Source organism: Chelonoidis abingdonii, chromosome 2, assembly GCF_003597395.2.
Source record: "Chelonoidis abingdonii isolate Lonesome George chromosome 2, CheloAbing_2.0, whole genome shotgun sequence".
In the NCBI taxonomy this organism is placed as follows: Eukaryota; Metazoa; Chordata; order Testudines; family Testudinidae; genus Chelonoidis; species Chelonoidis abingdonii.
The window spans coordinates 130114586-130142014 of NC_133770.1; the positions used below are offsets into that span (position 1 = coordinate 130114586).

The 27429-nt window shown below is 43.7% G+C and overlaps 1 protein-coding gene across 1 annotated transcript in view; it reads right to left on the minus strand.

The window, feature by feature from the left end:
- Positions 1 to 1463: 1463 nt before the first annotated feature.
- NFX1 (nuclear transcription factor, X-box binding 1) overlaps positions 1464 to 27429 on the minus strand; it is a 235223-nt gene continuing 209257 nt past the window's right edge. The window contains exons 22-24 of the mRNA XM_032803700.2: positions 16394 to 16539; positions 7285 to 7386; positions 1464 to 4792 (exon numbers count right to left, since the gene is read on the minus strand). Coding sequence (XP_032659591.1) covers positions 4717 to 4792; positions 7285 to 7386; positions 16394 to 16539 — 324 coding nt within the window. The 3' untranslated portion in view covers positions 1464 to 4716. The remainder of the gene's footprint in view (positions 4793 to 7284; positions 7387 to 16393; positions 16540 to 27429) is intronic.

Sequence of the window (27429 nt, forward strand, 5' to 3'; positions counted from 1 at the left end):
GCTGAAGCCTTCGGCCTCTGCTGCATTGGTGGCCTTTGCTCCCTTTATGCCAGGGGAGTACATGAAGGCATCAGTGCTGGCAGGGGAGTTGGTCCAATACTGCTCACAGGAATCGGAGGAGAACCTTTCATGGGACTAAGGTCCCCAAAGGAAGAAGGGAAACTGCAGGGTTCTAGGCTATACTGATGCCCCGAGGCAGGTCTTTTGCCTGCTGCCACATGGGTCTTCTTTCCTGGCACTGGGGATCCTTGTTTCTTGGCCTTCTTTTTCAGTACCAGCAACAGGGAATGGCGCTGAACAGAGCTTGGTGCTGGGGGTGCACTTCACACCAATGCCAAAGTACTTGGCGAATCATGCCGAGAGGGCTTGGTGGCCAGATGGACGGCAGACTATCAGAAGAGCCCAGTCAAATGTCCAGCTCTTTCAGCTTGTGAGGCTGAATGTTTTTGCAGATACTGCACTTGTCTTTTATGTGTGCCTCCTAAGCAGCTGTCTCAAGTGCTTGGGGGCCTTTCACGGTCTGTGCAGGACTTTAACCTTGGAGACTGAGGCATGCCCCTGGGGCAGAGTCCCCGCTGGGACAATAACTACTAACTACTAAAACAAACACTAACTACTGAAGAATCAACTATATACAAAGCCTTAAGGTATGAAGTCCAAAGGAGAAAAAACCACTAGCCCTTGCTAAGCAAGGAAAGACGCTCCGACTAACTACCACAGACGGTAAGAAGAAACTGAGAGGGAGTAGGGTCGATGACGCCTGATATACCAGCACTTGGGTTCAGCACTCAAGGGGGTACTACAGTCAGCCCTTCGGATAGCGCTAAGGCAAAAATCTGATGATTGTGCACAGGGGTGTGAGCACACCTAGAATGGAATCAACATGAGCAAACACTCAAATAATTGCATTTTGTAAGATGAAGCTGAAGCTATGGACACTGGAGGTCCCAACCCAGACCATGCGGCGGTGAGAAGGAACTGGAGAGTTGGTCGGCCTTCCCATATCCCCTGGGTTGGAGGCATGAGATGATCCAGGGCACATGTGAGGACCAATGTCTCTACATTCAAATCCTCCGACTCTGGGCACATAGTGTGCATGTGTAAACCCACAGTGGAATACAATAGATGGTTATCCCTCAGAAAAGGATCATATATTGTGAGACTTGTGATAAAATCCTGAGTTAGCAAAAAATTATTCTTAAATTCCACATAGGTAGCAGATAGTCCCCCCCGTCTCTCTCCTCCCCCTTTGGTATGGAGACACCCCGCTCCCCCCAAAATAAAAAAGATGTTTGTTTAAAAATGTTGAAATGCAGGAAGAAAACTGCACCTGATATTTTAGAATTTGGGGGGGGATCCTTCACCTCAATATTCCATTCAAATATTTGCCTTCCTACAACATTTTAAGAACCTCTCAACACATGTACACCTACCTAAAAGCTTGCAAACAACTACAACACACAGCAATTTGAACTTAATTTTATTACAGCTTTATATAGCAAGTCACCTGTTACACCACTAAACTTGAAAGGAATCAAGTGAAATATAATCTTGTCACCAAATAACTTATGAAAAGAGTGTTCATGAGGCACATACTGTAAAACTGCCACAAAACAGTGGTCTCCATAGCTAACTTGCACAGCTAGCATTTTAGATTATGCACAGATTAATGTACATCAAGCACTGAATAATCAGAGCACTTAACACATTAAACCACTGAACAGCTACACTGTCCCAATGCCAAAATTCAACCTGTATTTTATATACAATAGTTTAAAAGCACTTGGTAAAGTTATATGTATTGTAACTAATTTGCCTTTCCTCAGTTTACTTCAAAGACAATCTCTTTATTGTAATATATTCAATACAGAACAATTTACAAAACACAGTATTGTTCTGAGACCTATGCAATGTAATTGACAGACCAAGGGTGGAATACTAGCTCCACTGAAGTCAATGCCACTGATTTCATTCTTTTTTCTTTTAGATAAACAGACTAAGAGCCAACTCAGAACAAGAAGAAATACAAAATGGTATATCAGAAAAGCATTCCCATTAGGCACACATATGCAGTAATATGATCCAAAGCAAACCAGAAGAGAAGGGAGAACACCACAATTCAACCTAACTGAATTCATTTTTAAAGCTGGAAAATTATACTTTGGAAAAAACTTGTTTTGATATTGCTTTCCCAGGGAAGTGCATGAATGATCTTTTTAACGGAACTATTACAATAAGAAATTTTGAACAAACATTTCTGTGTCAGTGATTTTTTAAAAGCTTTGACCTTCTTGGTATTAAAATAGGCATAGAGATATGTCAATGTCCACAACTGAGCAAAACTGTTATTAGATATTTCATAAGGGGCATTTTGATTAATCAGTAGATATGAATTCCAAATATTTATTAGCCTTATTTTGCAAACTGAAAATTCTCTGGTTCTTCTGATCAAAAGCTGGAAGTATTAAAAGATTTATTCAGAACCTGATCATCATCTAGACTGTTTCTCATCAGCCTCACATTTAAGTTGCAAAATCACAATTTGTTAAAAATACCAATTAAATTGCATGAACTAGACATACTGCTATGAAAGCCTCATACAAATTGCAAACAAATATGTAGGTGACGTTTTAGCTATTTTAAATGAAGTCCTGTGTGAAAATATATTAAATGTAGGGTCACAAACTATGGGCCCATCCTGCAAACCCTCATTCAGTCATGGAGTGACACTGAAATAAATGAGACTCTCTCTCACATGTTAGGCCTACTTAATTGTGTGTCTGCAAGATCACACTTCTAGAAAGGTGCTTAGCAACCCACTGAAATCAACAGAAATTGAAAATGTTAAGCACCTTGCAAGAGCTCAACTTGCTTAAGAATTTTGTGCACTGTCATGCCAAATCATAACAGCTAGTTTATTTAAGATTCATTCATAAAAAAAAGTTCATTTCTGTCACCAAATGAAAGGAAAAAGATAAAAAAATTATTTTCATTGTATGTGAAACTCATTGTATGAAGACTCACACACATGAACTAGATCAACATTCCTTGACAGTGTTCTTTTAAGTGGAGAAAATGTATCTCAAACATTTAATTAGAAACATATTACGTTGCGTTGTCATTTCCTAAATGAAAATAAGTTTTATACACATGCATCAACAGAAAACCATAAAACCTATAACATCCTGACAATGTAGAATATTACAATTATAACACGTTGACTTAAGATGATACATATCTACCCCAAAATGAACCTCTGTGGCTAATGGCCCTCAAACGTTCCATAAACTCTCTGGGACATCCAGAAAGAAGCTGCTCCTGAGCACAAAGAGCTGCACAAAGGAATATCATCTAGGGCTGTGTGCAGTAAGGAAGGGTAAGACAGACAGCATAGTGTAAGGAGTAAGGAGCTTATTAGGATAAGGGGCCAGAGCCTCAGCTTGGGTAAATTGTTGTAGCTCAAGTGAAGTCAATGGAGCTAAGACAATTTACACCAGCTAAAGATCTGGGTCTCTCCTTCCTCATGAGAACAACCATTAATGTGAAACAATTTGAAATCTAGGAGACTGTGTTGGCTACTCAATTGTGAAAGTATAACATATTTAAAATGTCATGAGATCATTAAAGGGCTGTTTTAATTGAGCGGGATTTTACCATACCAGACTTTGCAGCAATTGTTGAAAATTTCATAAGAATCTCAACCCATATTCCAACATAAGCCTAGCACGTACCTACTGCTCTAAGTTTGTACAGAGGAAAAGTTTAACAACTGAAGTCACATGATTCAATCTCTATGAAACATCAAAGCCATACGTGGAGTTCTTACAGTTCAAGCGTTTGAATTGAATATTTTTTTCATTTTTAAATTAATACTTCTATTTGGTTTAAATATACAAACTAAATAAAACACAAAGAAAACTAAACCATTATTATTTTGCTTAATAAAAACCCACAAACAAACGGCATTTTCCCTCCTCCACCTCAAGAACAAGAACTGGAAAGTACCCAAATCCTCAAATGCTAGTGAACATGAGATGTACTCCTCTTTAGCAGGTGTCAGTGTGCCTAAGCACTGGGAATATGTAACATATTGTAGAGTACAGCTAAATTTTTAGTTTTATTCCATGTGGGAATAACTCAGACACTTCACTCCCAAATTTCATATGTTTACAGTAGAATGGAATGATTAAAATCACATGAAAACTCTTTGAAAATATATCCATTAGGATTATATTATAGCAATTTGTGATTTGTTAATTTTTAATAGTACAGTTGGATCCCTCAGTATAAATCTTTGGAATGTTTGCCACTAATATCACTACCCCAATAGAATCAGCTTAATTACCAGTTTTTTCAGCTACAAATTAATGGACAGGCAGTTTCACTTCATTAAAGATACTCTGATTCCAAACAAACAGAGAAGAAAAAAGGACCAGCCCAGGTGAAAAATACCTGCACCTGTAACTTACGTAAAAATAGGCGGAGCAGCTGAAAATTTGCAGTCAAATTTAAAATATCAGTTTCATTTTTAGTTAATTTCTACACAATGCTATATTTCTCATACACTTAACTCACTAGTGCTTTTTTACTATTTTAAACCTTGAATATATTGAATATATTGAATAGTTAATCATTTAATTAGCCACAAAGCATCTTGCATGATAGATATGTATCTTCACCTCCATTTTTCTAAATAATAATTTAAGGTTAACCATTTCAGTCTTGGACATCAAAGTAGTCAATCACTGGCTCCACTTTTAATGTTTTCGGCAAGCCATTGTTTCCATTATTCCTGAAATTAAAACCATAAAATATTACAGAACACAATTCTCAGTTAAATGAAAGATGCAGTTACATAAGCAAGGATAGCACATTTTCCCAAACTACCAAACTGATATAAAAACACCATAACATCTGATGGCATACTATGCCACTGAACAGCAAGATCAATAAACACTAGGCATTAAAAAGCTGTTACAAAGTTTTACAGAAATATCTTAATTATTCACTCTAATGTACATTTCAGTGCCCACTGAGCAAATAGCTATTTTTTATTAACTGGTTTTCATAAATATTAATATTAGCAATTCAGTCATTCAAATATCAAGATAGAATACCACAAGCAATTTATCTACAACCACACTGATATTTAGGTAGTTTATTTTGCAAGTGAAAACTTTGTTACAGATGAACCAATGTTCTGAATATTGTCCTTTTTCAAAAATATATGCAAAAAAAGCAAAAGACTATCTCTGGAGTGAGGGATAGTTGCTGGTCAAGTTTCAGCTACATATTAAAACAAAGGATAAAAATGAATGAAACAATCGACTGTTAGTATATATAATTATTCAAATGTTATTTAACTGTCTTCAGAAGACAGTCAAGGTGGGTGAGGAAATATCTTTTATTGGACCAAGTTCTGCTGGAGAGAGAGACAAGCTTTTGAGCTTGTCACTCACAGAAGATGGTCCAACACAAGATATTTTCTCACCCACCTTGTCTTGCTAATACCCTGGGACCAATATAGGTACAACACCACTGCATAGATCTGAAGACAGTGACATGAGGCCTTTCAAAAACTTCTGCTTCCAAAAAATTTCAATGTTTCAATATTAAATTAATGTTTTATTTACAAATCATTCTAATCCAGAGGCGAAGATTTTCAAACCTGGCCACCTAAAATTAAAAATAAGCGGGCTGGTTTTTCAAGAAGTGCTAATTTCCAATGAATTCCACTGAAGTAAATGGGAGATGCAGGAGCTAAGCACCGCTGAAAATCAAGTTACTTTTATATATGCTCCTAAGCATTGATTTAAGAGCCTTGTTTTAGGCATGCCTGCAGGTGGTTTAGGCTGGATTTTAATCTTGAATCTGTTAGTTTACACTCTGATAAACTGGATCTTCTCAAGGAATAAACAGTCTATTATTGTTATTCATTTGTATTCTGGTAGTCTCTGAAACCACCAACCAGAATTAGGCCCATATTCTGCTAGATATTGTCAAAAACTAGAACAGAAGACATTCCCTGGATCAAAAGCCTGTGGTTTCCAATATCCTTTTAAGGGTCGGATCATCTTAAATCCAGATTTAGCAAAACGTTTTGAGAGCCAAAACTGAACAAATAACTCCTGGTTGTGAAGCCTAGAACGTTAAAAGCCTATGCACACTCAAGGCCACCGCGTCTTACAAACACAGGACCTGACATGTTAGATAAGACCATACAGCCAAGGAGTCTGGTATCTTGCCCCAGCAGCAGTCAGTACCCAAGAAATGTGAAGGCCCCACTTTTGCCCTCTTTGTACACTACAGAGGAAACAATACTTAATGACCTCCCACAGACAACCATTATATGCCATGAACTAATTACCCATATCTTAGTTTGCAAAGAATAGTTAGAAATGGTTATAAAATTATTCAGTCTTTTAAGTCTAGCTACAGTATGTGTGTCTACCTCTTGCAACAACAAATTACCCAGATTGACTATACAGCATAAGAGCAATATTTATTTTTGCTGGCACTAAATTTATTCCCATTTTATTTCAGCGAATGACCCCCCGTGCTCATTATGAGAAAGGTAGAGAGAAAGGTCTGTTCAGTTAAGTTTTAATTCTGAATAACTCCTTTCCATGTTAAATAGTCTGCAATTTTGTGAACTGTAAATAGGTAAAGAGCCAAGATTTTTCACTGCTTTGATGCATTCCCCCTCCCCCCCACTTACTCTATACATTTCTTTTGATGAGGTAACCAAATTTGGACACAAGATTCATATAAATTACATTTTTATATAAGAGATCTTCTATCCCTTTCTACTGCTCCCATACATTCTATTTGTCTATTTTAAAAAAAACTGCTGCAATGATGTGGGCAGACATGTTATGTGAGTAAATCCCCTTGATTTCTAGCTTCTCCCCCTTCAGAGGCTCTTTGATGTTCAGAATGCATCAATGTATACAAAATCTTTCAAAAATTGTTTATTGCACCAAGGTAATAAATGATATGCCACATAGTGTAAACACACACAACAAAAACATTAATGTAATGTTCACTACTGCTCTTGATTAAAAAACAGAGTGGCATAGGTAGTCTCTAATGAATGTCCTAGAATTATAATACATTTCATCATAAATTGTCACATTTAGCAATCTGTTTAAGAGATTAAAATAGCATGAGTATGGCAATTCAAAATTGAGACGCCCTGACAAAGGTGTGAGGGCTCTGGCCCATACTGTCACTTTATTAAACATTAACTTAACAAAAACACTTAAATAACTAAATAGTTCTTACTTATCTGTTTGTCTGTAGTGAGGAATAGGTGGTGGAGGCCTTGTCTGCATTTCCCTCTCTAGGACAGATGTTAGGGTATTACTTGGACAAATGGATTTACCTCTAGAGGATGAGAATGGTAACAAATATTATTTGTGATGTTATTGTCTACACGTTTAAATAGAAAAATCATACACTATATTAAAAAAATCAAGATCAAAAGTGTTAAATGTAGTGTAAATGACAGTTTGAGACTTGAAGATCCAACGCGTTATCTAACAGCAAATCCAATATTGAGGTATTAAAAGAACTTCTGACACACTGACTCAAAGGAGCCCAGCATTTCTTCTTTGCCTAAAACAATCTACTCTCCTCCCCATTTAAACTCAACAATGGAGACAGTAAATAGAGGAAATTGACTATTTTTCTTATTATAAATATGTTTTAACGTAAGAAGATATCCACTAGTCTGGAAGCTTTTGGGGTTGACTAGGGTAATAAAAGCACTTAGACGGTTCCCTGCATAACTTTCTTGGTGCTTGAACTGCTCCCTTTGTGTGAGCCTGTAAAGTACAACAAAATCCAAACTTACAACCCTAAAACTACAAACATGTTATGACATTGCACTCCAGATGTTTTATGGAAACATGCTTATGAGTATGAATATGATGTAACTGGAAAATTCTTTAGGCAAAAGGTCTCTTGTAAGGTATCCTTACAAAGCTTATAATCTACAGAGTGTGTTCATCCTGTTTGTATGCATGTATCATTTTTGTATCTGAAGCTAGAAATATAAAGTACAACTCCGAGGTTCTACTGTCATCATACAAAGTGTGGGCCATTGATGGTGGTTTAGAATCTTGATGGCTCCCACTGACTAGGACAATCGGTTGTAAATGGCTCTGTTTACTTGCAAGCCTTCCTATGTTTGAGAGAACCAGCCCAGGAAGAATGGGGTCTCACAGGATGTGAACCTGTCACCTCATACTCAAATACATCTTAAACCTGGTGGTTTTCCATTTAGAATGGGGGGAGGAAGGGGGACCCACAGAGACAAAAGATTCCCGCCTTGTGACAAAGCTACAAAAAGGGGGTGGAACAGAACAAAAGGGCTGCCAATCATGAGAAAACCTCTGCTTTCCACCTAAGATGTTTCATGGAACTAACAAGGACTGTACCGGGGAAAGGATTGGGCCCAGACTAGGAAGCAGTCTAGTCTGTGAAAGAAGCTTATTGGAACATCTCTGAGGGTGAGATTAATCAGTTTCTCAATGTATTAGGCTTAGACTTGAGCTTTTGCTTTAATTTTGCTTGGTGACTTACTTTGTTCTGTGTTATTACTTGAAACCACTTAAATCCTACTTTTAATACTTAATAAAGTCACATTTGTTTATTAGTAAACCCAGAGCAAGTGATTAATACCTGGGGGAGCAAACAGCTGTGCATCTCTCTCTATCCGTGTTATAGAGGGCAGATAATTTATGAGTTTACCCTGTATACGCTTTATAAAGAGTAAAACAGATTTATTTGGGTTTTGGATCCCCTTGGGAATTGGGTGCTAGAGATAAACAAAAACTGCTCAGCAGGTCACCTAACTTCTTCAGCTTTGGGGGCATGGACCAGACCTGGTCTGTGTTGCAGCAGACTAGCACATCTGCTCAACAAGGCAGGGTTCTGGAATCCCAAACTGGCAAGGAAAATGGGCTCAGAGATAATTCCAGCACGTCAAGTGACAGCTCCAAGTGGGTCTCTATGACCAAACCCGTCACAGTGGCATAGTCAAGGAGGATCTGTGCACAGCTGACTGCTTTGAGACACTGGTAGTGACTTTAAGTGAGTTTTGGGTGTGCTGGCTGGAGAACAGACAAAGTGGTTACTGGTTTGTTATTTTCTGTTTATTTCGGGTGAGGGAAATAAGCATAAGAATGCAGGAAAATGACTTCCAGTGAGGCAGCTACAAAACTAGACTTGGCCAGACTGGAAGTGGAAGAGAAAGCAAAGGACCATGAGTTTCAAATGTGGCAGCCACAAATGAGGCTGAAAGAAGCAGCTGTGGCCAGGGAAACGAAGGAGGCAGAAGCAGCCAGACAAAGGGCTGCACACCAGCAAGCCCTGGACTTAAAAGACAAAGAGCTTGAAGCTCAGAGGTTAGCAAGCAAGCTGCTCAGGAGGAGAAGGAAAGAGAGGCAGCTTGCCCTAGAGTTAAAAGACAAAGAAACTGAGGCCCAGATTGTGAACCAGAAGCATGAACTGGCTGCAACAGAGTGGAAGAGACAAAATACTTCAGCAGCTGGCTCCGCTTCCCCAAAAATCCACAAATGGGAACAGTTATGTCCACCATATGATGAATCCAGTGATATTGCCGAGTATTTCATCACATTTGAGAGACTGTGAACTCTCCATGTGATTCCTGAGGATCAAAAAATGGCTGCAAAATTGACTGGGAGAGCTCTGGACATATTCAGTAAGATGCCTATTGCTGATGCTTCAAACTATGGTAAATGTAAGGAACTGGTTTTGAAACAGTTCCAGATTACAGCTGAAACCTACAGGGTTAAATTCAGGAATCATAAGAGGGGCTCTGAATTAAGTAATGTGGCCTGTGTAAATGAAATGAGAGATTTGTTAGACAAGTGGGTGAGGGGAAAACACATTACAAGCTTTGAAGAAATGTGCGATTTGGTTACTCACTGTGGCAAAGTACCTGTTTCTCCTCTGCTGGCTCAATCCCCTTTTTCCTTGGAGACACAGGCTTGGGCAAAGTAAAGTCCTTCCCAGTCGTGCAGGGTCTGGCTGATACTTTTCTCAGGCAGTCCCTTGCTCTGTTTTTCTCCCCTTCTGGGAAGAGTGCAAGTCTTCCTGGCTGGAAGAGTTCAGAGTCTTGCTGCACCAACTCACTGGCAGCTTCTCTCACTCCTTCCCTGCCACGGAGGGTTTAAAGAGGTCTCCAGCAATTTGGGCCAGCTGAACCTAATTAGTTCCCTGTCAACCCTTGTTCCAGCTGAACCTTATTTCTCCATGGGTATCTCCCCCCAATGAATAGGGAGAGGCCTTTTAGCTCCTCTGGGACTAATTACTATCCCTCTTTTGGTAGCTATTTGTCCTGGGTTTGCCACACTCACGAACAGTTCCTGAATATGTGCAGTGATGATGTAAAACAGTATTTGTGGGACAAAAAGGTGGATGCAGTGGGTGAATTAGTGGGTTTGCAGACTCTTATGAGCAATCAGAAGTTGCAATTAAACAAACTACTGGCAGAGGAGTACAGGGTGGTGGAAAGCAGAATCACCTTTTTACCCCTGGGAAAAAGGAGACTGGGCGTTCACCTCCCCATTTCCCTGTTACTCATCCCAAGTCTCCTGTACAAACAGAGGAGCCCAGAAAATGCTATCACTGGAAGTCCACTGAGCATCTAAGGAATAAATGTCCTTGGCTGAGTGGGAACAGGCACCAGGTAACACATAAGGTTGCTGCATCTCAGAACACAGTGTATCCCAGGCTACTGTCTCTGACCATACAAGATTTGTAAAGGTTGCTTCTACACAACCAAGCAGGGAGCATATGCATGCTATTAAGCTTAATGGCAAAGTGCTCCAAGGTTGGAGAGATACATGCATCCTGGAGATGGAACTTGGGGTCCTGATGACCACTGCAGTGGGAACAGACCCCAAAGGCTCTGCAGCTGCAAGCAAGCCCAACCTGAGTGAAAAAGGAGGGATTTTGCTGGTCAGTGAAGGGTCTGTAATAGCTGGTAGCTGTGATCCCACAGCTGGATCAGGGTCACCTTCCCTTTTGGGGGACACAGGAGTGTCTGCCTCAGAGGGGAACCCAGAAAGGGAAGTCCAGACGGAAGGTGAGGCGGGACAGGCGAGTCTGCCCACCTTTTGTAGGAAGGCATTTCCCCAGGAGGAGAGTAAAGGATCTGCATCTGAAATGCCAGACCCCTCACCCGCGGATCAGGTTTTAAGGAAAGACCGGGGATCAAATCTCCTGGAGCGGAAAGTCTACCCAAACTGACCTTTTGGGAACAGAGAATGGAGGTGACCGAGGGGATTTTACCAATACGAAGCACTCTACTGAAAGATGTTGTTCCTGCTACGCTTGTAAGAGATAAAACTGTCTCTTCAAGGCAGGAGGAAGAAAAACTTTGCATTTGGGAAACTTCACAATCGGGTGAGGTCTAACAAAAAGAGATTCCAGAGGCTGAGGGCAGGCATGGTTGCAGTGTACCTTTTCCTTGCCAAATCCTCAAACACATGACTGAATTGAAAGCCTTCTCCAAAGAGAGAGGAGAATCTCTGTCTAAACCCCTACCAGGGTACACAAAGGGGTTGGGAAATGCAACAGATGCTGAACAAGCTGAACTGTGTGAACAGAGCCTGTTTGCCATAGATTTGCTGGTTATCTTGTGTCTCTGGCTACTTCATCTATGGATCAGGACAAAGGAGTTGATGCTAATAACAAACCTTTGAAGATGTGTAACATACCTGATTTGTGGAAAAAGCTTTTGTACATGCTAGGGATGGTGACAAGACAGCTTATACAGCTTTTATTTATTGTTGCTTTTCAGCTTATACCTGTAAACAGGCTGGAAGCTTGGCACAGCAGCAAAAGCATAACAGGCCTACACTGCTGTATGGGAGGGGAAACCAAGGCACACCACCTCATGGCATTGGTAGCTAAATGCCAAGACAGCAATATCTGTTAAAGTGTAGGTATCTGCATTCTGTTATCAATACTTCATTCCAACATATTTTCAGGCACCCAGGAAACACGAACCCCAATCCTTGCTAGGACACCTATGAATGACATCATACGGTTTAAATGCACTGGAAGGGGGTGTGACCAGAGACGAACAGAGATTTTAAATGTACTGCCTCTGCCATGTACAGCGTCCAAGACTCCAGCAGTAAGTTCTAGAGAAGGGTGTGACGTTGCACTCCATAGGTGCATCTCTCTCTATCAGTGTTATAGCAGGTGGACAATTTAACAGTTGACCCTGTCTGGGTGCTGGAGATAGGTGACCTGCTGAGCAATTTTTGGTTAAAGTTTGCAGCTTTGGGGGTGCGGAGCAGACCTGGTCTGTGTTGCAGCAGACTAGCGTATCTGGCTCAACAAGGCAGGGTTCTGAAGTCTGAAGCTGGCAGGGAAACGGGCTCAAGAGATAATTCCAGCACGTCAGGTGACAATCTCAAGGGGGTCTCTGTGACCGGTTCGGTCACACGTGTTTATACAGGGGTGGGAAAAAAACAGACTAGTGAATTTCCTGTTATGAGAAGCATGAGTAAGCTGTCTATTCTCATATATCCTACACTGGAGGACGATTGGAAAGCAGCAAGTAATATGACCAGAAGAAAGGGAGGGACAGCAGAGCTGAGAGAGTAGAAAAGAAAAATAGTGGATGGTACCTATAGACCAAAAGCAGTAGCTGATAAAAATGCAACATCCACTTTGTAGTCATGTCTGGTAAAAGAACTGAGACTTTCAAGCGGTCCCTCTGCAGACTTCCTTATAAGAAACTTTCTTTTTGCCTAAAACGTGGATGCAGACTTCACTGAATGTGCCGAGGCTTTCAGGAGTTTTTTTGGCTTACTTACATGCTTCTGATATAGCTACCAGGATCCACTGACAATTTTGTTTTTTTAAAAAGAGTTCAGACCTGTGATTTTTGCCATTATAAAGCAATAATTAATCATGTTTAATTAGGATTTGATTGATATGCAAATAGCCAGATGATGGCATCTAATATCATGAGGATGAGTAAGTTTAATAAAAAACAAAATGTAAAAAGTGAGGTATCGATTGAGATAAGACAAAAGAATTTCCTTAATTAGGAAGTCTGGGGTGGTGTAGAGTATCAGCTCTGGAGAAAAAAGGAATTTTTAATAGACAATGCCTTTAATTCACTAATCATCCTAATAGAAATGGTTGTGATTAGAAAGGCAACTACAAGAGAAAGGAAATACAAAGATGCAGAGGCCAGATTCAAAAGGGCTGCTCCATCAATTATTCCAGAGCTAAGTTAGGCATCCTGCTAACAATAGAAAATTCAACAGAACAGAGAAACGTCCTTACTGTCTTGATTAATCATGAAATATGAGGTGCTGCTGAGTACGTGTGGGTACTCAAAAAGCTCTAACTGAATCTATGAAGTGGTATGGCCGAGCCCTTTATTTAAGTCACGAATCAAGAAGAACAAGCAGGTTTAGGCTGAAATTGACTTAACATTAAATTGAGAACGGTGGTGTCTGAACATTTTCGAGTTGTTGCTATAAAAATGTAGATATAGAATCCTTCCTGGATTGAAATTTAACATCTACTAGTTGGTCTAAGTCATAGAATTTCATCCACTCAAATTCTAAAAGGTAGTCTGAAGCCTGCCTGGATCCTAACTTTGTATCAGCAGAGCTTATTTGTGGGTAGTTGCCAGGGAGGACACACAGACATCTCCTAGAGCCAGGGTCTGCAAGGCCAATAAGGAACTATGAGAATGACCTTGTCTCTCTCTCTTATGTCTAATGTAGAAGCATTTTATCATCTTTTCCTGAAGCATGTGCAACTCTCTCTGATCTGAAGCTTCACTGTCAACTGTGTCCAAAAGACCTGTCCCAAAAGCTCATACAAATGTTGCTTGAAGTAGGCCAAACCTGAAAATAATGTTTGCATCCCAGACGAGTCTCCTAACTATGTTGGAACAGAGGAGAGAAAACAGGCTGCAACTAAATATATTTAGCTTCTCTCAAACAGAGAAAGAGATATGGACAAGCAGTTCTAGACTGCCTTTTGTAAGATAAAGTGACTAGGGTTACAGAGGAGAAACTTGGATTGGGGTGACCATTATGGTAGGCACAGTTTGCACATCCAAAGGCATACTAGGTTCACAGCGGCAAGGTGGACCCTCTTTGGCCAGTGTCTGGCCAGATGCCCCACAGCCCCTAACATAGCTCAGCTCCATTGACTGTTGATCCATAGTCTCAAGCGACCATTGTCAAGCTGTGAAACTCAACTCTGTCAGTATGTGAATACCCTCAAGGATTGAGCCTTTAATAGCCTGTTCACTTATGATTTAAGAACTGCCTCTTTCTCCACTGGTCACTGTTGACTCCAGGTTGGGGTGAAGAATGGCTGTAGAGCCATGCTGTCAGAGGAAACAGTCACAGGCTTGTAGCAGTCAGCAATGCTGACTACAATCAACTTCTCCTCTCTGAGGTCTGGAGGTTCTAGGGGAGGAGGTGAGGAAAAATTTCAACTGTCACAAAACCATAAAGGTCTGTGGCCTTCCTTTGGAGTTCACAGGAGAAACAGACAGAAAACTGAGCCTGAGACATACTTTCCCATGCTACTTTCCCATGCTCATACAGAGAGAGCAGAATCAATCCTCCAGACATGTGGCTCTGTTGTGCATGAAAAAATATCAAAATATTCTTATCAATCACATCATAGCCTTCTTTTAAATGTGACTTCAGATTCATTTCAAAATGGTACATCTGGCATAGCAGAAAAATTGGAAATGGTTCAGAAATCTGTTGACAATAGGGATAAGGAAAATTTTTCTTACTGTTAAGTGTGTTTGTGTGTGTGTGTGCACTGATTATCAATCACAGGAGTTCTGAACTCAGAGTCACCTACTTTACATTCTCTTACTTTTGTTTTTGTTTTTGCAAATGCCTTGAGAATTCTGAAGTTCTGAAATTTCACACTGCCAAACAAGCAAGAAAATGCATCTTATCACTAAATCTCTGCTTTAATTAAAAAAATCAACATTCATATTTTCAATCAGTTCTCCAAATAAGATTGTGAATTCTTGTGAATTTTAGTTTTCTTTTTTTAAAATATAAATTTTCAGGCACTGCTAGAAGACCAAAAGCCCACTACAATATACAGTCTCTACCCCATATATAGCATAATGATTTTGAATAAAAAAAACTGATGCTTTGTTCAAATGTTGTAACAGTGCAAAAGCATATGAGCAGCAAAAATCCTTGTAAAGCCAGTGATGAGCAAACCCTAAAGGTTGAGCGTTTGATAAATATCCTAAAATACAGGATAGGCTTCCCTAAACTTATGGAAGTAACTCATTCACAAAAAACCAAACCAAACCAAACCCCAAACCAACCAAACATTTCCCATGAACAGGGAACATTTCCCCTGCACTAGAAACTTTAATGACCTGGCTATTCACTTCACAGTGATTGGCAATGATCGGTTGGCCTGATCCCTTTTCTGGCATCTTTATGAGGTATCTCCCTTTTCTTTTTCACTCAATTTCTCTCCCTTTGTCTGATGCTAGTCCAGGGGTAGGCAACCTATGGCATGTGTCGCAAAGACAGCATGCGAGCTGATTTTCAGTGGCACTTACACTGCCTGGGTCCTGGCCACCGGTCCAGGGGGCTCTGCATTTTAATTTTAAATGACGCTTCTTAACGTTTTAAAAACCTTATTTATTTTACATACAACAACAGACATAGAAAGAGACCTTCTAAAAACATTAAAATGTATTATTGACATGCAAAACCTTAAATCAGAATGAATAAATGAAGACTTGGCACACCACTTCTGAAAGGCTGCTGACCCCTGTCCTAGTCCCTCTTGGGTGTTACTTCCCCCTCACTTTTCACCTTAAGACTTTCCTTTTTTTTGCCTCCATTAAAAGTTCCTCCCATTCCTCCCTGCATCTAGCTGATGCCTCTTCCCCTTCTCTTGAAAAGGTAAAACAGACTGTAGGGAAGCTGGCAAGAGAGGAAATGATCATCATCAGGTGCAGGAGTTCATGCTAGTGGGTTACTCAGCAGCAGTGAGAGCAGAAACCTCTTGTTACCAGAAAAAACACAGCTTGGAGTCAAAGGAACTATAATTGGACAGTTCTGTCATATTTAAAAATGGGAGACTGAGGTGAAATCAAAAGAAATACCCCCAAAACTGATGGAAATACAATTGTGTGAGATTATGCATCCCCTCCATCCAAGCCATTTAAAAGCTGTTTCTATGGAACTTGCAAAGTATAAAGAATGTATTTTGCAAGTTGTAAATAAAGTAAACTCAGAACAAAATATAGAAAACAATATTCAAATCTACTGAATGGATGTTAATTACTTTGAAAACTAAAATAAAAAAGATTAACACAACATACTTCACTGCAGTGATAACAACATTACGCTTTGGTTCATTGTCATAGCTCACACTCTCAATGCCATAAATTTGAGCTAACTCATGGATGATTCTGCGGTGATCTCTGTTCATGGGTGGATAACAGTGACTCTTTTTTGAATGCTTGCCCTGAATTTAAGAGAAAAATAAATGGTATGTTTATGATTGTTTTCGTAGACAAGATTACAGTATAAGATTTATCGTCTAGACTTCCCTAACAGCGACAAAGTCAGTTTGCAAGTATACAGTGAGAACTAGATACTGTTGATGAAAACCATGTGCATACTAAATTCCTGTTAATTCACATTACACACACACACACACTCTCACTCACTCTACACTGGTTGCACAGCTACAGTTTTTAGATTTTGAAAATGCATGAGGAGACCATGGTTTGACAAAATCTTTTTTTTTTTTTTTTTAAACCATATTCTATATCCCTGCAGGGCTAGAACAACAAATTGGAAGATAATGGTAGACTTGGCATTATATTTGACAATTTTTTTTCATTTTTATTTTGGCTTTTCAATTTATATGCTGTATATAAAGAGGATTTGCCATATTGCTGTTGGTTATATCCCTTTCACAAAATATAGCAATGCTGGTATCTGATAAAACAATATTGTGACAATGGGAAATAGGCAAATGAATTAGCTTTTAGTTTAAGGTAAAACAAAAAATTACCCAGTTGAACAGACATCTTCTGAAATGTATTATAGTAGCTGTAAATTTACAAGTGCAAGTGCCTAATTAGCATATAGATTACACATTTAAAAGTGGTGTGCTAAAAGGTGATGTAAAAATTCTGGTCTAAATCATTAAATACTAGCAGAGATACTTGTTTTTCAAATAATGGGCAAAGTATTATGATAAATCTGAATACACAGCCAAAACACTATTGCAAATCCAGGCAAAAACAATTTAATTAACTAAAAATTAACAAAATTAACACAGTATTGCACAACCTTCAATTCCTAATAATCTAGGAAGCATTCAAATCAAACTGTTCAATCCACAAATTTCCATTTCTATATAAGATGAGGTAGAGCAATTTCATAGCTAACGAGAATCAAATCCTTGGAAGAGATGTTTAGACAATTATGTTGTAAATATTACCAGGTAAGTTCTTAAATCTGTGCACTTTGGACTTTGCCTCTGATATTTAATTAATGGAAAAGATTTCTCAACAGCAATCTTATTTATCATAGTTTTGTCTTCTCCCATCCTATCCAGCAACAGATGATAATGATCAGTAGATGTAGCAACTAGAGGAATCCAGAGATGAGGGAGCGCTTGGAATACTACTCTGCCAAATTCAGAGTCTGCCACAGACAAATTCAGCTGACAGTAGCAGATAAGGTATGTGACGCAGAAGTGACTATATGGCTGCTTTGTAGAAGGAGAGATACCTTGGCCCTCAAGCCCACAAGGTAAATAGGTTAGGAAGAATCTGATAAACTGTGGTCAAGGTCTTCCAGAAGCCAAGGTTTTCCAGCTTGATCATACTCTGTCAGGAAGCACTCTTTTACTAAGCTTGCCTTAGTTACAGTCCTTGAAGAGAAAACCAGAAATGTCTGAATGATAGACCTATAGAACTTTTGTATCCATTTTACTTTAAGGGAATGAAAGGACAGTTACCTGTTCTGTAACTGGCATTCTTTGAGATGTGTTGCTCCTATCTATTCCACAGTAGGTGTGCGTGCTCGCCACGTGCACCGGTGTCAGAAGTTTTTCCCTTAGCAGTACCTGTACTGTGGGAGCACCACAGCAACCCCTCGAGTAACGCCTGTATATCGCGCTATGAGGGGAGCTGTGGGCTTCCCCCACCCTCGGTTCCTTCTTGTCGGACAACTCTGACAGAGGGGAAGGAGGGCGGGGTATGGAATAGACAGGAGCAACACATCTTGAAGAACGCCAGTTACGGAACAGCTAACTATCCTTTCTTCTTCGAGTGATTGCTCCTGTATATTCCACAGTAGGTGATTCCAAGCGATATCTGTTTGAAGTGAGTAGGATTTCACAGTGGTTCAGGACGAAGGATCTCCCTACGAAACCCAGTGTCATCCCTAGATTGGGTGACGATCTCGTAATGTGAAGTAAATGTGTGAACTGAGGCTCACATAGCCACCCTACAAATGTCCTGGACATGTCCAGGACATGGGCGGCGTAGGCAGCTGATGAGGCCTGAGCCCTCGTAGAGTGTGCACTAATGATGGGTGGTGGGCAATCTCTGCCAAATCATAACACGTGCTTATGCAAGAGGTGATCCAGCAGGAAAGCCTCTGAGTGGAGATGGGTTGCCCCCTAGCCTGCTCGGCAGAGGCAATGAAGAGTTGAGAGGATTTCTGAAATGGCTTAGTCTAGTAAAAAGCCAACACCTTACGCACATAGAGGGTGTGGAGGTGGTGTTCCTCAGTAGAGGAATGGGGCTTGGGACAGAGCACAGGAAGATGCTCTGCTCCATATGGAAGGGAGGAACGCAGGGTGTAGGTGGAGCTGGACTTTATCCTTATGGAAAACTGTATAGAGGAGTTAGACTCATAGGTCAGAAGGGACCAATATGATCATCTAGTCTGACCTCCTGCACAAGGCAGGCCACAAAACCCTGCCCATACACATTTATAACAACCCCGAACCCATGACTGAGTTATTGAAATCCTCAAAATTGAGATTTGAAGACCTCAAGCTGCAGGGAATCCACCAGAAGCGACCCATGCCCCACGCTGCAGAGGAAGGCGAAAAACCTCCAGGGCCTCTGCCAATCCGCCCTGGAGGAAAATTCCTTCCGACCCCAAATATGGCGATCAGCTAAACCCTGAGCATGTGGGCAAGACTCACCAGCCAGCACCCAAGAAAGAATTCTCTGCAGTAACTCAGTTCCCATCCCATCCAACATCCCCTCACAGACCATTGAGCAGACTTATCTGCCGATAATCCAAAATCAATTGCCCAAATTAAACTATCCCATCATAACATCCCCTCCATATACTTATCAAGCTTAGTCTTAAAGCCAGATAAGTCTTTTGCCCCCACTACTTCCCTCGGAAGGCCGTTCCAGAACTTCACTCCCCTAATGGTTAGAAACCTTCGTCTAATTCAAGTCTAAACTTCCTAATATCCAGTTTGTACCCATTCGTCCTCGTGCCTACATTAGTACTAAACTTAAATAATTCCTCTCCCTCCCTAACGTTAATCCCCCTGATATATTTATATAGAGCAAGCATATCCCCCCCGAGCCTTCTTTTGGCCAGGCTAAACAAGCCAAGCTCTTTGAGTCTCCTTTCATAAGGCAGATTTTCCATTCCTCGGATCATCCTAGTAGCCCGTCTCTGAACCTGTTCCAGTTTGAATTCATCCTTCTTAAACATGGGACACCAGAACTGCACACAATATTCCAGGTGGGGTCTCACCAGCGCCGTATATAACGGCACTAACACCTCCTTCTCCTTGCTGGAAATACCTCGCCTGATGCATCCTAAAACCGCATTTGCTTTTTTAACAGCCATATCACATTGCGGCTCATAGTCATCCTGCTATCAACCAATACCCCAAGGTCCTTCTCTCCTCCTCCGTCGTTTCCAACTGATGCGTCCCCAACGTATATCTAAAATTCTTATTATTAATCCCTAAGTGCATGACCTTGCACTTTTCACTATTATATTTCATCCTATTACTATTACTCCAGTGTACAAGGTGGTCCAGATCTTCCTGAATAGTATCCCGGTCCTTCTCCGTGTTAGCAATACCCCCAGCTTCGTGTCATCCGCAAACTTTATTAACACATTCCCGCTCTTTGTGCCAAGGTCAGTAATAAATAGGTTAAATAAGATCGGTCCCAAAACCGATCCTTGAGGGACTCCGCTAGTAACCTCCTTCCAGCCTGACAGTTCACCCTTCAGTACGACCCGCTGGAGTCTCCCCTTTAACCAGTTCCTTATCCACCTTACAACTTTCACATTCATCCCCATCTTTTCCAATTTAACTAACAGTTCCCCATGCGGAACCGTGTCAAACGCCTTACTGAAATCGAGGTAAATTAGATCTACCGCATTTCCTTTGTCTAAGTAATCCGTCACCTTCTCAAAGAAGGAGATCAGGTTGGTTTGGCACGATCTACCTTTAGTAAATCCATGTTGCAATTCGTCCCAATTACCATTGACCTCAATGTCCTTAACTACTTTCTCCCTTAAAATTTTTTCCAAGACCTTACACACGACAGACGTCAAGCTAACAGGCCTATAATTACCCGGATCACTTTTATTCCCTTTCTTAAAAATAGGAACTACGTTAGCAATTCTCCAGTCGTACGGCACAACCCCCGAGTTTACCGATTGCTTAAAAATTCTCGCTAACGGGCTCGCAATTTCACGCGCCAGTTCCTTTAATATCCTCGGGTGGAGATTGTCCGGTCCCTCCGATTTTGTCCCATTAAGCTGTTCAAGTTTGGCCTCTACCTCAGATGCGGTAATATCCACCTCCATATCCACATTCCCGTTTGTCATCCCTCCATCGTCCCTAAACTCCTCACTAGTCTTATTAAAGACCGAGGCAAAGTACTTATTTAGATATTGGGCCATGCCTAGGTTATCCTTAACCTCCGTTCCATCCTCAGTGTATAGCGGCCCCACTTCTTCTTTCTTTGTTTTCTTCTTATTTATGTGGCTGTAGAACCTTTTTACTATTGGTTTTGATTCCCTTCGCAAGGTCCAGTTCTACGCGCTTTTAGCCTTCCTCACTTTATCCCTACACGTTCTGACCTCACTAAGGTAGCTTCCCTTGCTAATCCCGCCTTTCTTCCACTCCCTGTAAGCTTTCTGCTTTTTCCTAATCCCTCTCTGAGTTGCTTGCTCATCCAGCTTGGCCTACAACTCCTGCCCATGGTTTTTTTCCCCTTTCTTGGGATGCAGGCTTCCGACAGTTTCCGCAGCTGCGACTTAAAGTAATTCCAGGCCTCCTCCGCATTTAAATCCACAAGTTCCTCCGTCCAATCCACTTCCCTAACTAATTTCCTTAACTCTTTAAAATTAGCCCTCGAGAAGTCGAAAACCCTAATCCCAGATCTACGTTTGTTTATCCTTCCATCTAATTTGAATTGAATCAGCTCATGATCACTCGAACCAAGGTTGTCCCTACCACCATTTCTTCTACGAGGTCCTCACTACTCACCAAAACCAAATCTAAAATGGCATCCCTCTCGTAGGTACTTCAACTACTTGATGAAGAAATCCATCCGCTATCACATCCAGAAAAATCTGACCCCTATTATTCTTGCAAGCACTCGTCCTCCAGTCTATATCCGGGAAGTTGAAGTCTCCCATAATCACACATTTCCCCTTTGTGTTTACTTCATTAAAGACATTAAAGAGGTCTCTATCCATATCCAAATCAGATCCCGGCGGTCTGTAGCACACCCCAAGCACTATCTCAGGGGAAGCTCTAGTAGCTTTTTTACCCAGCGTGATTTTTACCCAGACAGACTCCGTCTTATCTATTCCATCACTTCTTATTTCATTACAGTTCACCCATCATTGATGTACAAGGCTACTCCACCACCTTTGCCTTTCTTCCTGTCTTTTCTAAACAGCACATAGCCTTCAATACCCGTACTCCAGTCATGAGTACTATTCCACCAGGTTTCTGTTATCCCTATAATATCCGGTTTCACTTCCTGCACCAGTAGCTCCAGTTCCTCCATCTTGTTCCCTAGGCTCCTCGCATTAGTGTACAGACATTTTAATTTTTGACGTTTGTCGTCAGTGACATTCTTTCCCCCGTCGTGCACAGACTTTCTACCACCAGCATCACCCGTTAGGCTAGTTTCAACTCCGCTTTTCCTCCTCGGTCAATTCTTCGGTCCACAAGGGTATCCCCTCTCACTTCGTTTACTTCCCTCTCCAGGTTAAATTCCGGCGTGGAGATCTCCTGAACATCTCCCAACCATCTCCCCCCAACTTCCTAGTTTAAAGCTCTCTTAATGAGGTCGGCGAGCCTCCATCCTAGAAGTCTATTTCCCTCCTTGCTTAGATGAAGTCCACCGAGTGAGCGAACAGTCGTCTGTCCGTAAACGCTTCCCAATGACCGTACATCCAAAGCCCTCCTTATAGCACCACTGCCTGAGCCATCTGTTAATCATCAATAATCTTGTCGCTCCTTCGTCGCCCCGCTCTAGAACCGGCAGAATCCCACTGAAGATCACCTGAGCCTCGATTTCCTTGAGCGTCTTCCCCAGTCTGACATAGTCCTCCTTGATACAGTCCAGCGAGTGACTAGCCGTATCATTCGTTCCCACATGAAGGACAATCAACGGATTCTTTCCCGCTCCCGCTAGGATCCTTTTCAGCCTCAGGGTCCACATCCTGTACCTTAGCCCCGCAGGTTCTCCCGATCAGGTCTAGTTACAGGCCTGTCTATTCTTCTCAGTAAAGAGTCTCCAATCACGTAGACTTGCCTTTTCCTGGCGACAGTGTGATTCTCCGGTCTATCCCCCGCACCCGCTGGCCGCAAGCCCTCTCGATTTGTCTTCGCCCTCGCAATCCTCCTAGGGCTCATACTGGGTGTCGCCTCCATTGACTCCTCCCCTTCTTCTGCAGGACTAGCCGCTCGCCTCTTGTTCCTCGCCTTGTTAAGGCCCTCATCTCTGAGACACATCTGGCCGACATGATCGCCACCAGGAGGGCCGCCTTCCAGGAGAAGTGTGACCAGGAACACGTGGCCAGGGATTTGAAGAGGGGGTCCCATGAGGTGGAATAAGATCAGGTTGAGGTCCCATTGCGGTATTGGGAGCCTGGCATATGGGAACGAGTGGTCAAGGCCCTTCAGGAATCGGGAGGTCAAAGTGGGAGAAGACTGAGTGGCCCTGCACTGGCGGAAGAAAAGCCGATATGGCCGCCAGGTGCACTCTGACAGAGGCAGGTGCCAGCCCTTGGGCTCTAAGGGATAAGAGGTAATCCAGGATAAACTGTAGGGGCGCTGCAGAGGGGGACATTCCCCGCTCAGCCGCCCACCTGGCAAACCTGGACCATTTTGCCACGTACATCCGACGCATGGAAGGCTTCTTGCTTTCCAGGAGTACTTGCCTTACCCGCTCCGAACACCTACTCTCCTCCTCATTCAGTCATGGAACAGCCATGCTGTCAGGTGGAGAGCAGCTAGATTGAGATGGAGGAAGTGCCCCTGGGAGAGAAGGTCTGGGTGGAATGGCAATCGGCTTGGGGGGGGGGGGGCTGCCAAGAGACGTGTGAGGGGCCCGTACCAGTGCTGGTGGGCCCACGCAGAGGCTATGAGAATGACCCTCGCCTTGTCTGCTTTCACCTTTTGAAGGACCTTGGCGATGAGTGGGAGCCGGGGAAAGGCATAGAGGAGCAGGCCCAACCAGCTCAGGAGGAACGCATAGGAAACCGCACCTATCCCTCCCCGGCGCAGAACCAGGGACAGTGCCGGTTCTGATGGGTCGCAAAGAGGTCAATTTGGGGAACTCCCCACTCTTGGAAGAGCTGATGAGCGACCTCCGAGTGGAGTACCCACTTGTACTGGGGGAAGAAGACCCTGCTGAGGCGGTTCTCTTGCGAATTGCAGATGCCCGAGAGGTGAGCTGCCCTCAGGGAGATATCGTGGGCTATGCAAAACTCCCATAGGATTAGGGCTTCCTGGCAGAGGGCTAGGAACGAGTCCCAGTACATTGCAGCGGTATTGTCCGTGAGAACTCTGACCACCTTGCTATAGAGGTGCGTGAGGAATGCCACACATGCCAACCGAACGGCCCTGAGCTCCTTGATGTTTATGTGAAGGGGCAAGTCTGGGGCCAGCCAGGTTCCCTGGGTTTGTACCTTCCCTATCTGGGCTCCCCAGCCCCAGTCCGAAGCATTGGACATCAGGTTTACGGAAGGGATGCTCGAGTGGGACCACCATTGCAGGGAAGCCAGAATCAGGGTGGGACCGTGAGAAGCTTGCCCATCCCATCTCGCGCTTGGGAGAACTGAGAGGCCAGCCATAATTGGAGGGGCCTCATACAGAGCCTGGCATGGCAGACCACGTACCATAGTCACCGGGAATCTGCAGACACACCCTCACCATAGTCACTGGGAAAAGCCATGACGGAGGCAATGAGATCCCTTAGGGTCTCGAATCTTTCCCGGGGAAGAGAGGCTGTGGCCTTGGAGGAGTGCAGCAGGGCCTCAATGAACTCTATGTGCCGAACTAGTACTAACGTCGATTTGGTCTTGTTCACGACCAGACCCAGCTCTGCGCACGTCGAGAGGAGCAGCCCTATGTGGGACTCCACCTTGTGGCGGGACTCCCCCTTGAGGAGCCAATCGTCCAGGTAGGGGAAGATTTGCATGCCCTCCCACCTGAGGCAGGCCGCTACCACCAGACACGCACTTCGTGAAAACCCTGGGAGCCATGGAAAGGCCAAAGGGAAGGACCGTGAACTGGTAGTGGTCCGCTCCCACCATGAATTGGAGGAAGCATCTGTACCCTTCGAAAATATGGACATGAAAGTACGCGTCCTGGAGATCCAGGGCCGCGTACCAGTCCCCCGGGTCCAGGGAGGGGATAATAGAGGGCAGGGACACCATGTGGAACTTGGAACAAGCTAAAAACCTGTTCAGGTCGCCTAGGTCCAGAATAGGCCGAGACCCCCTTTTGCCTTCAGAATGAGGAAGTAGCGGGAGTAGAACCCTTTGCCTTGGAACGACACCTGGACCCTTTCTACCGCTCCTAGGTGGAGCAACTGGTCCACCTGCTGACAAAGGAGACAGATGTGTTCTGGGTCCCCTGGGGCCATCATGGATTGTGGGTGGTTTGGCGGGGGTGAGGTGAACTGTAGCACGTAACCCTTGGAGATGGTACTGAGAACCCATTGGTCTGAAGTTATGCGGGACCATGCCCCGAGGAAGGCAGACAATCAGTTGTAAAACACAAACTTTATTAACTGGAGGATCTCCCTGGCAACAGGCCAGGTGCCCCCCTGCCGACAGTCAAAACCACTTCTTCTCCTGCCTCTTTCTATTAGAGCGCCTAGGCTGTGGGGCAGAGAGGGACTAGCGCTGAGATCGATGCTTCTGGTCTCTGGGCCTTTTACACAGGGGCTCATATCTGCTCCTTGCAGGTTGAACTACTGAGAGCAATTTGGCCTTGTCCTTAGCCGGAGGGACATAGAGACCCAGAGTCTGCAGGATGATTCGGGAATCCTTCATCCCATGCAGTGGTCTGATCTGTGAAAACTGCCTTGCCATCAAACGGGAGGTTCTGCATCAGCGATTGCGCCTCCACGGACAGACCAGACGCACTATGCATGGAGATGGCCAAAGCCATTGAGTGGGCTGCCGTGTCCGCCGTATTGGACGCTGCTTTGCTGCCACTGACCCCTCTTCTACCAAAGCCTTGAAGTCCTTCCAGTCCTGGTCCGGAAGGAGGGGCTCAAATCTAGGCAGGGACTCCCACAGATTGAAATTATACCTGTTGAGTAGGGTCTGGTAGTTGGCTACACAAAACTGGAAGCTGGCCAATGAATAAATTTTTCTACCAAAAGAATCCTGCCTCCTGGTGTCCTTATTTTTTGGAGTGGGGGCGGGCTGACCCTGGCGCTCCCTGTGGTTTACCAATTCCACAATGAGCGAGTTGGGGGCCAGGTGTGAATACAAGTATTCATGGTCCTTTGCCAGCACAAAGTATTTCCTCTTGGCCTGTGTCTGATCAGGAGTTGGGAGGTTTGGGGGGGAACCTGGGCCCACCCTCTACTCCAGGTTCCAGCCCAGGGCCCTGTGGACTGCAGCTGTCTATAGTGCCTCCTGTAACAGCTGCATGACAGCTACAACTCCCTGGGCTACTTCCCCATGGCCTCCTCCAAACACCTTCTTTATCCTCACCACAGGACCTTCCTCCTGGTGTCTGATAATGCTTGTCCTCCTCAATCCTCCAGCAGTACAGCCTCTCACTCTCAGCTCCTTGCACCTCTTGCTCCCAGCTCCTCACACGCACTTCCTCTCCTCTGGCTCCCCCCTCCCTGACTGGAGTGAGCTCCTTTTTAAACCCAGGTGCCCTGATTAGCCTGCCTTGATTGGCTGCAGGTGATCTAATCAGCCTGTCTGCCTTAATTGGTTCTAGCAGATTCCTGATTACTCTAGTGCAGCCCCTGCTCTGGTCACTCAGGGAACAGAAAACTACTCATCCAGTGACCAGTATATTTGCCCTCTACCAGACTCCTGTACCTCACTGGTCTGGGTTTGTCACATAAGGGAATTGGACGGTCCCTCCATCTCCTCGGCCACTATGGTGTCGTCTGGTGCCAGGGAGAATGCCCGTGTGGAGCCAGGTGCCTCAGTCGGTGTCGGTGCGTCGGTACCAAGGTCAGAATTCAGGCGCAGACCCGCCGACCCATGACCCGCTGACTTGTCTCGTGGGAGGCCGGAAGAGACCGACAGAGCTCGGGCCTCCACCTGGACTGGCACTGATGGGTACGGTGCCCACTGGCACCTGTGTCCCTTGCCACTGGTTCGGCTGAACATGGGACAGCAATACGTGTCCCAGTGGAAGGCGCGTGCTGAGGGCAGGTGGGCGTGCCTCGAGGCCGAGGTCTCTGAGAAACACTCAGTGCTACGGGATCGGTAGGAGCGGCATTTGTGTCGTCGTCTCCCTTGGGATCGGGATCTTGATGATGATGTAGGGTACCTACGTGACGAACTGCTTCGGTATGGGCGGCGCCGACGCCCTGCTCGGCACCGAGACTGCAAAGTACCCCAAGGGGATCCTCTTGTGTGGCGCCCAGACAAGCGGGAGCTGGAATGGGAACAACGACACCTGTCACGTTGAGAACAATTCCGGTACCCACGTGTGGAAGGAGAGCGAACTTGGTGCCTCTCTCTGCACCTCCACTTGCTAAGCAGGTGGTGTGGAGGGTCCCTGCAACGCCCGTCCCGGTAGCAGCCCGGACGGTCTGACCGGTGTTGACGGAGGCCGGGTGGTGACAGAACGGCCGCTACACACCGAGTGGTGCGGGGAGGGGTCTTTGGAGTGGGA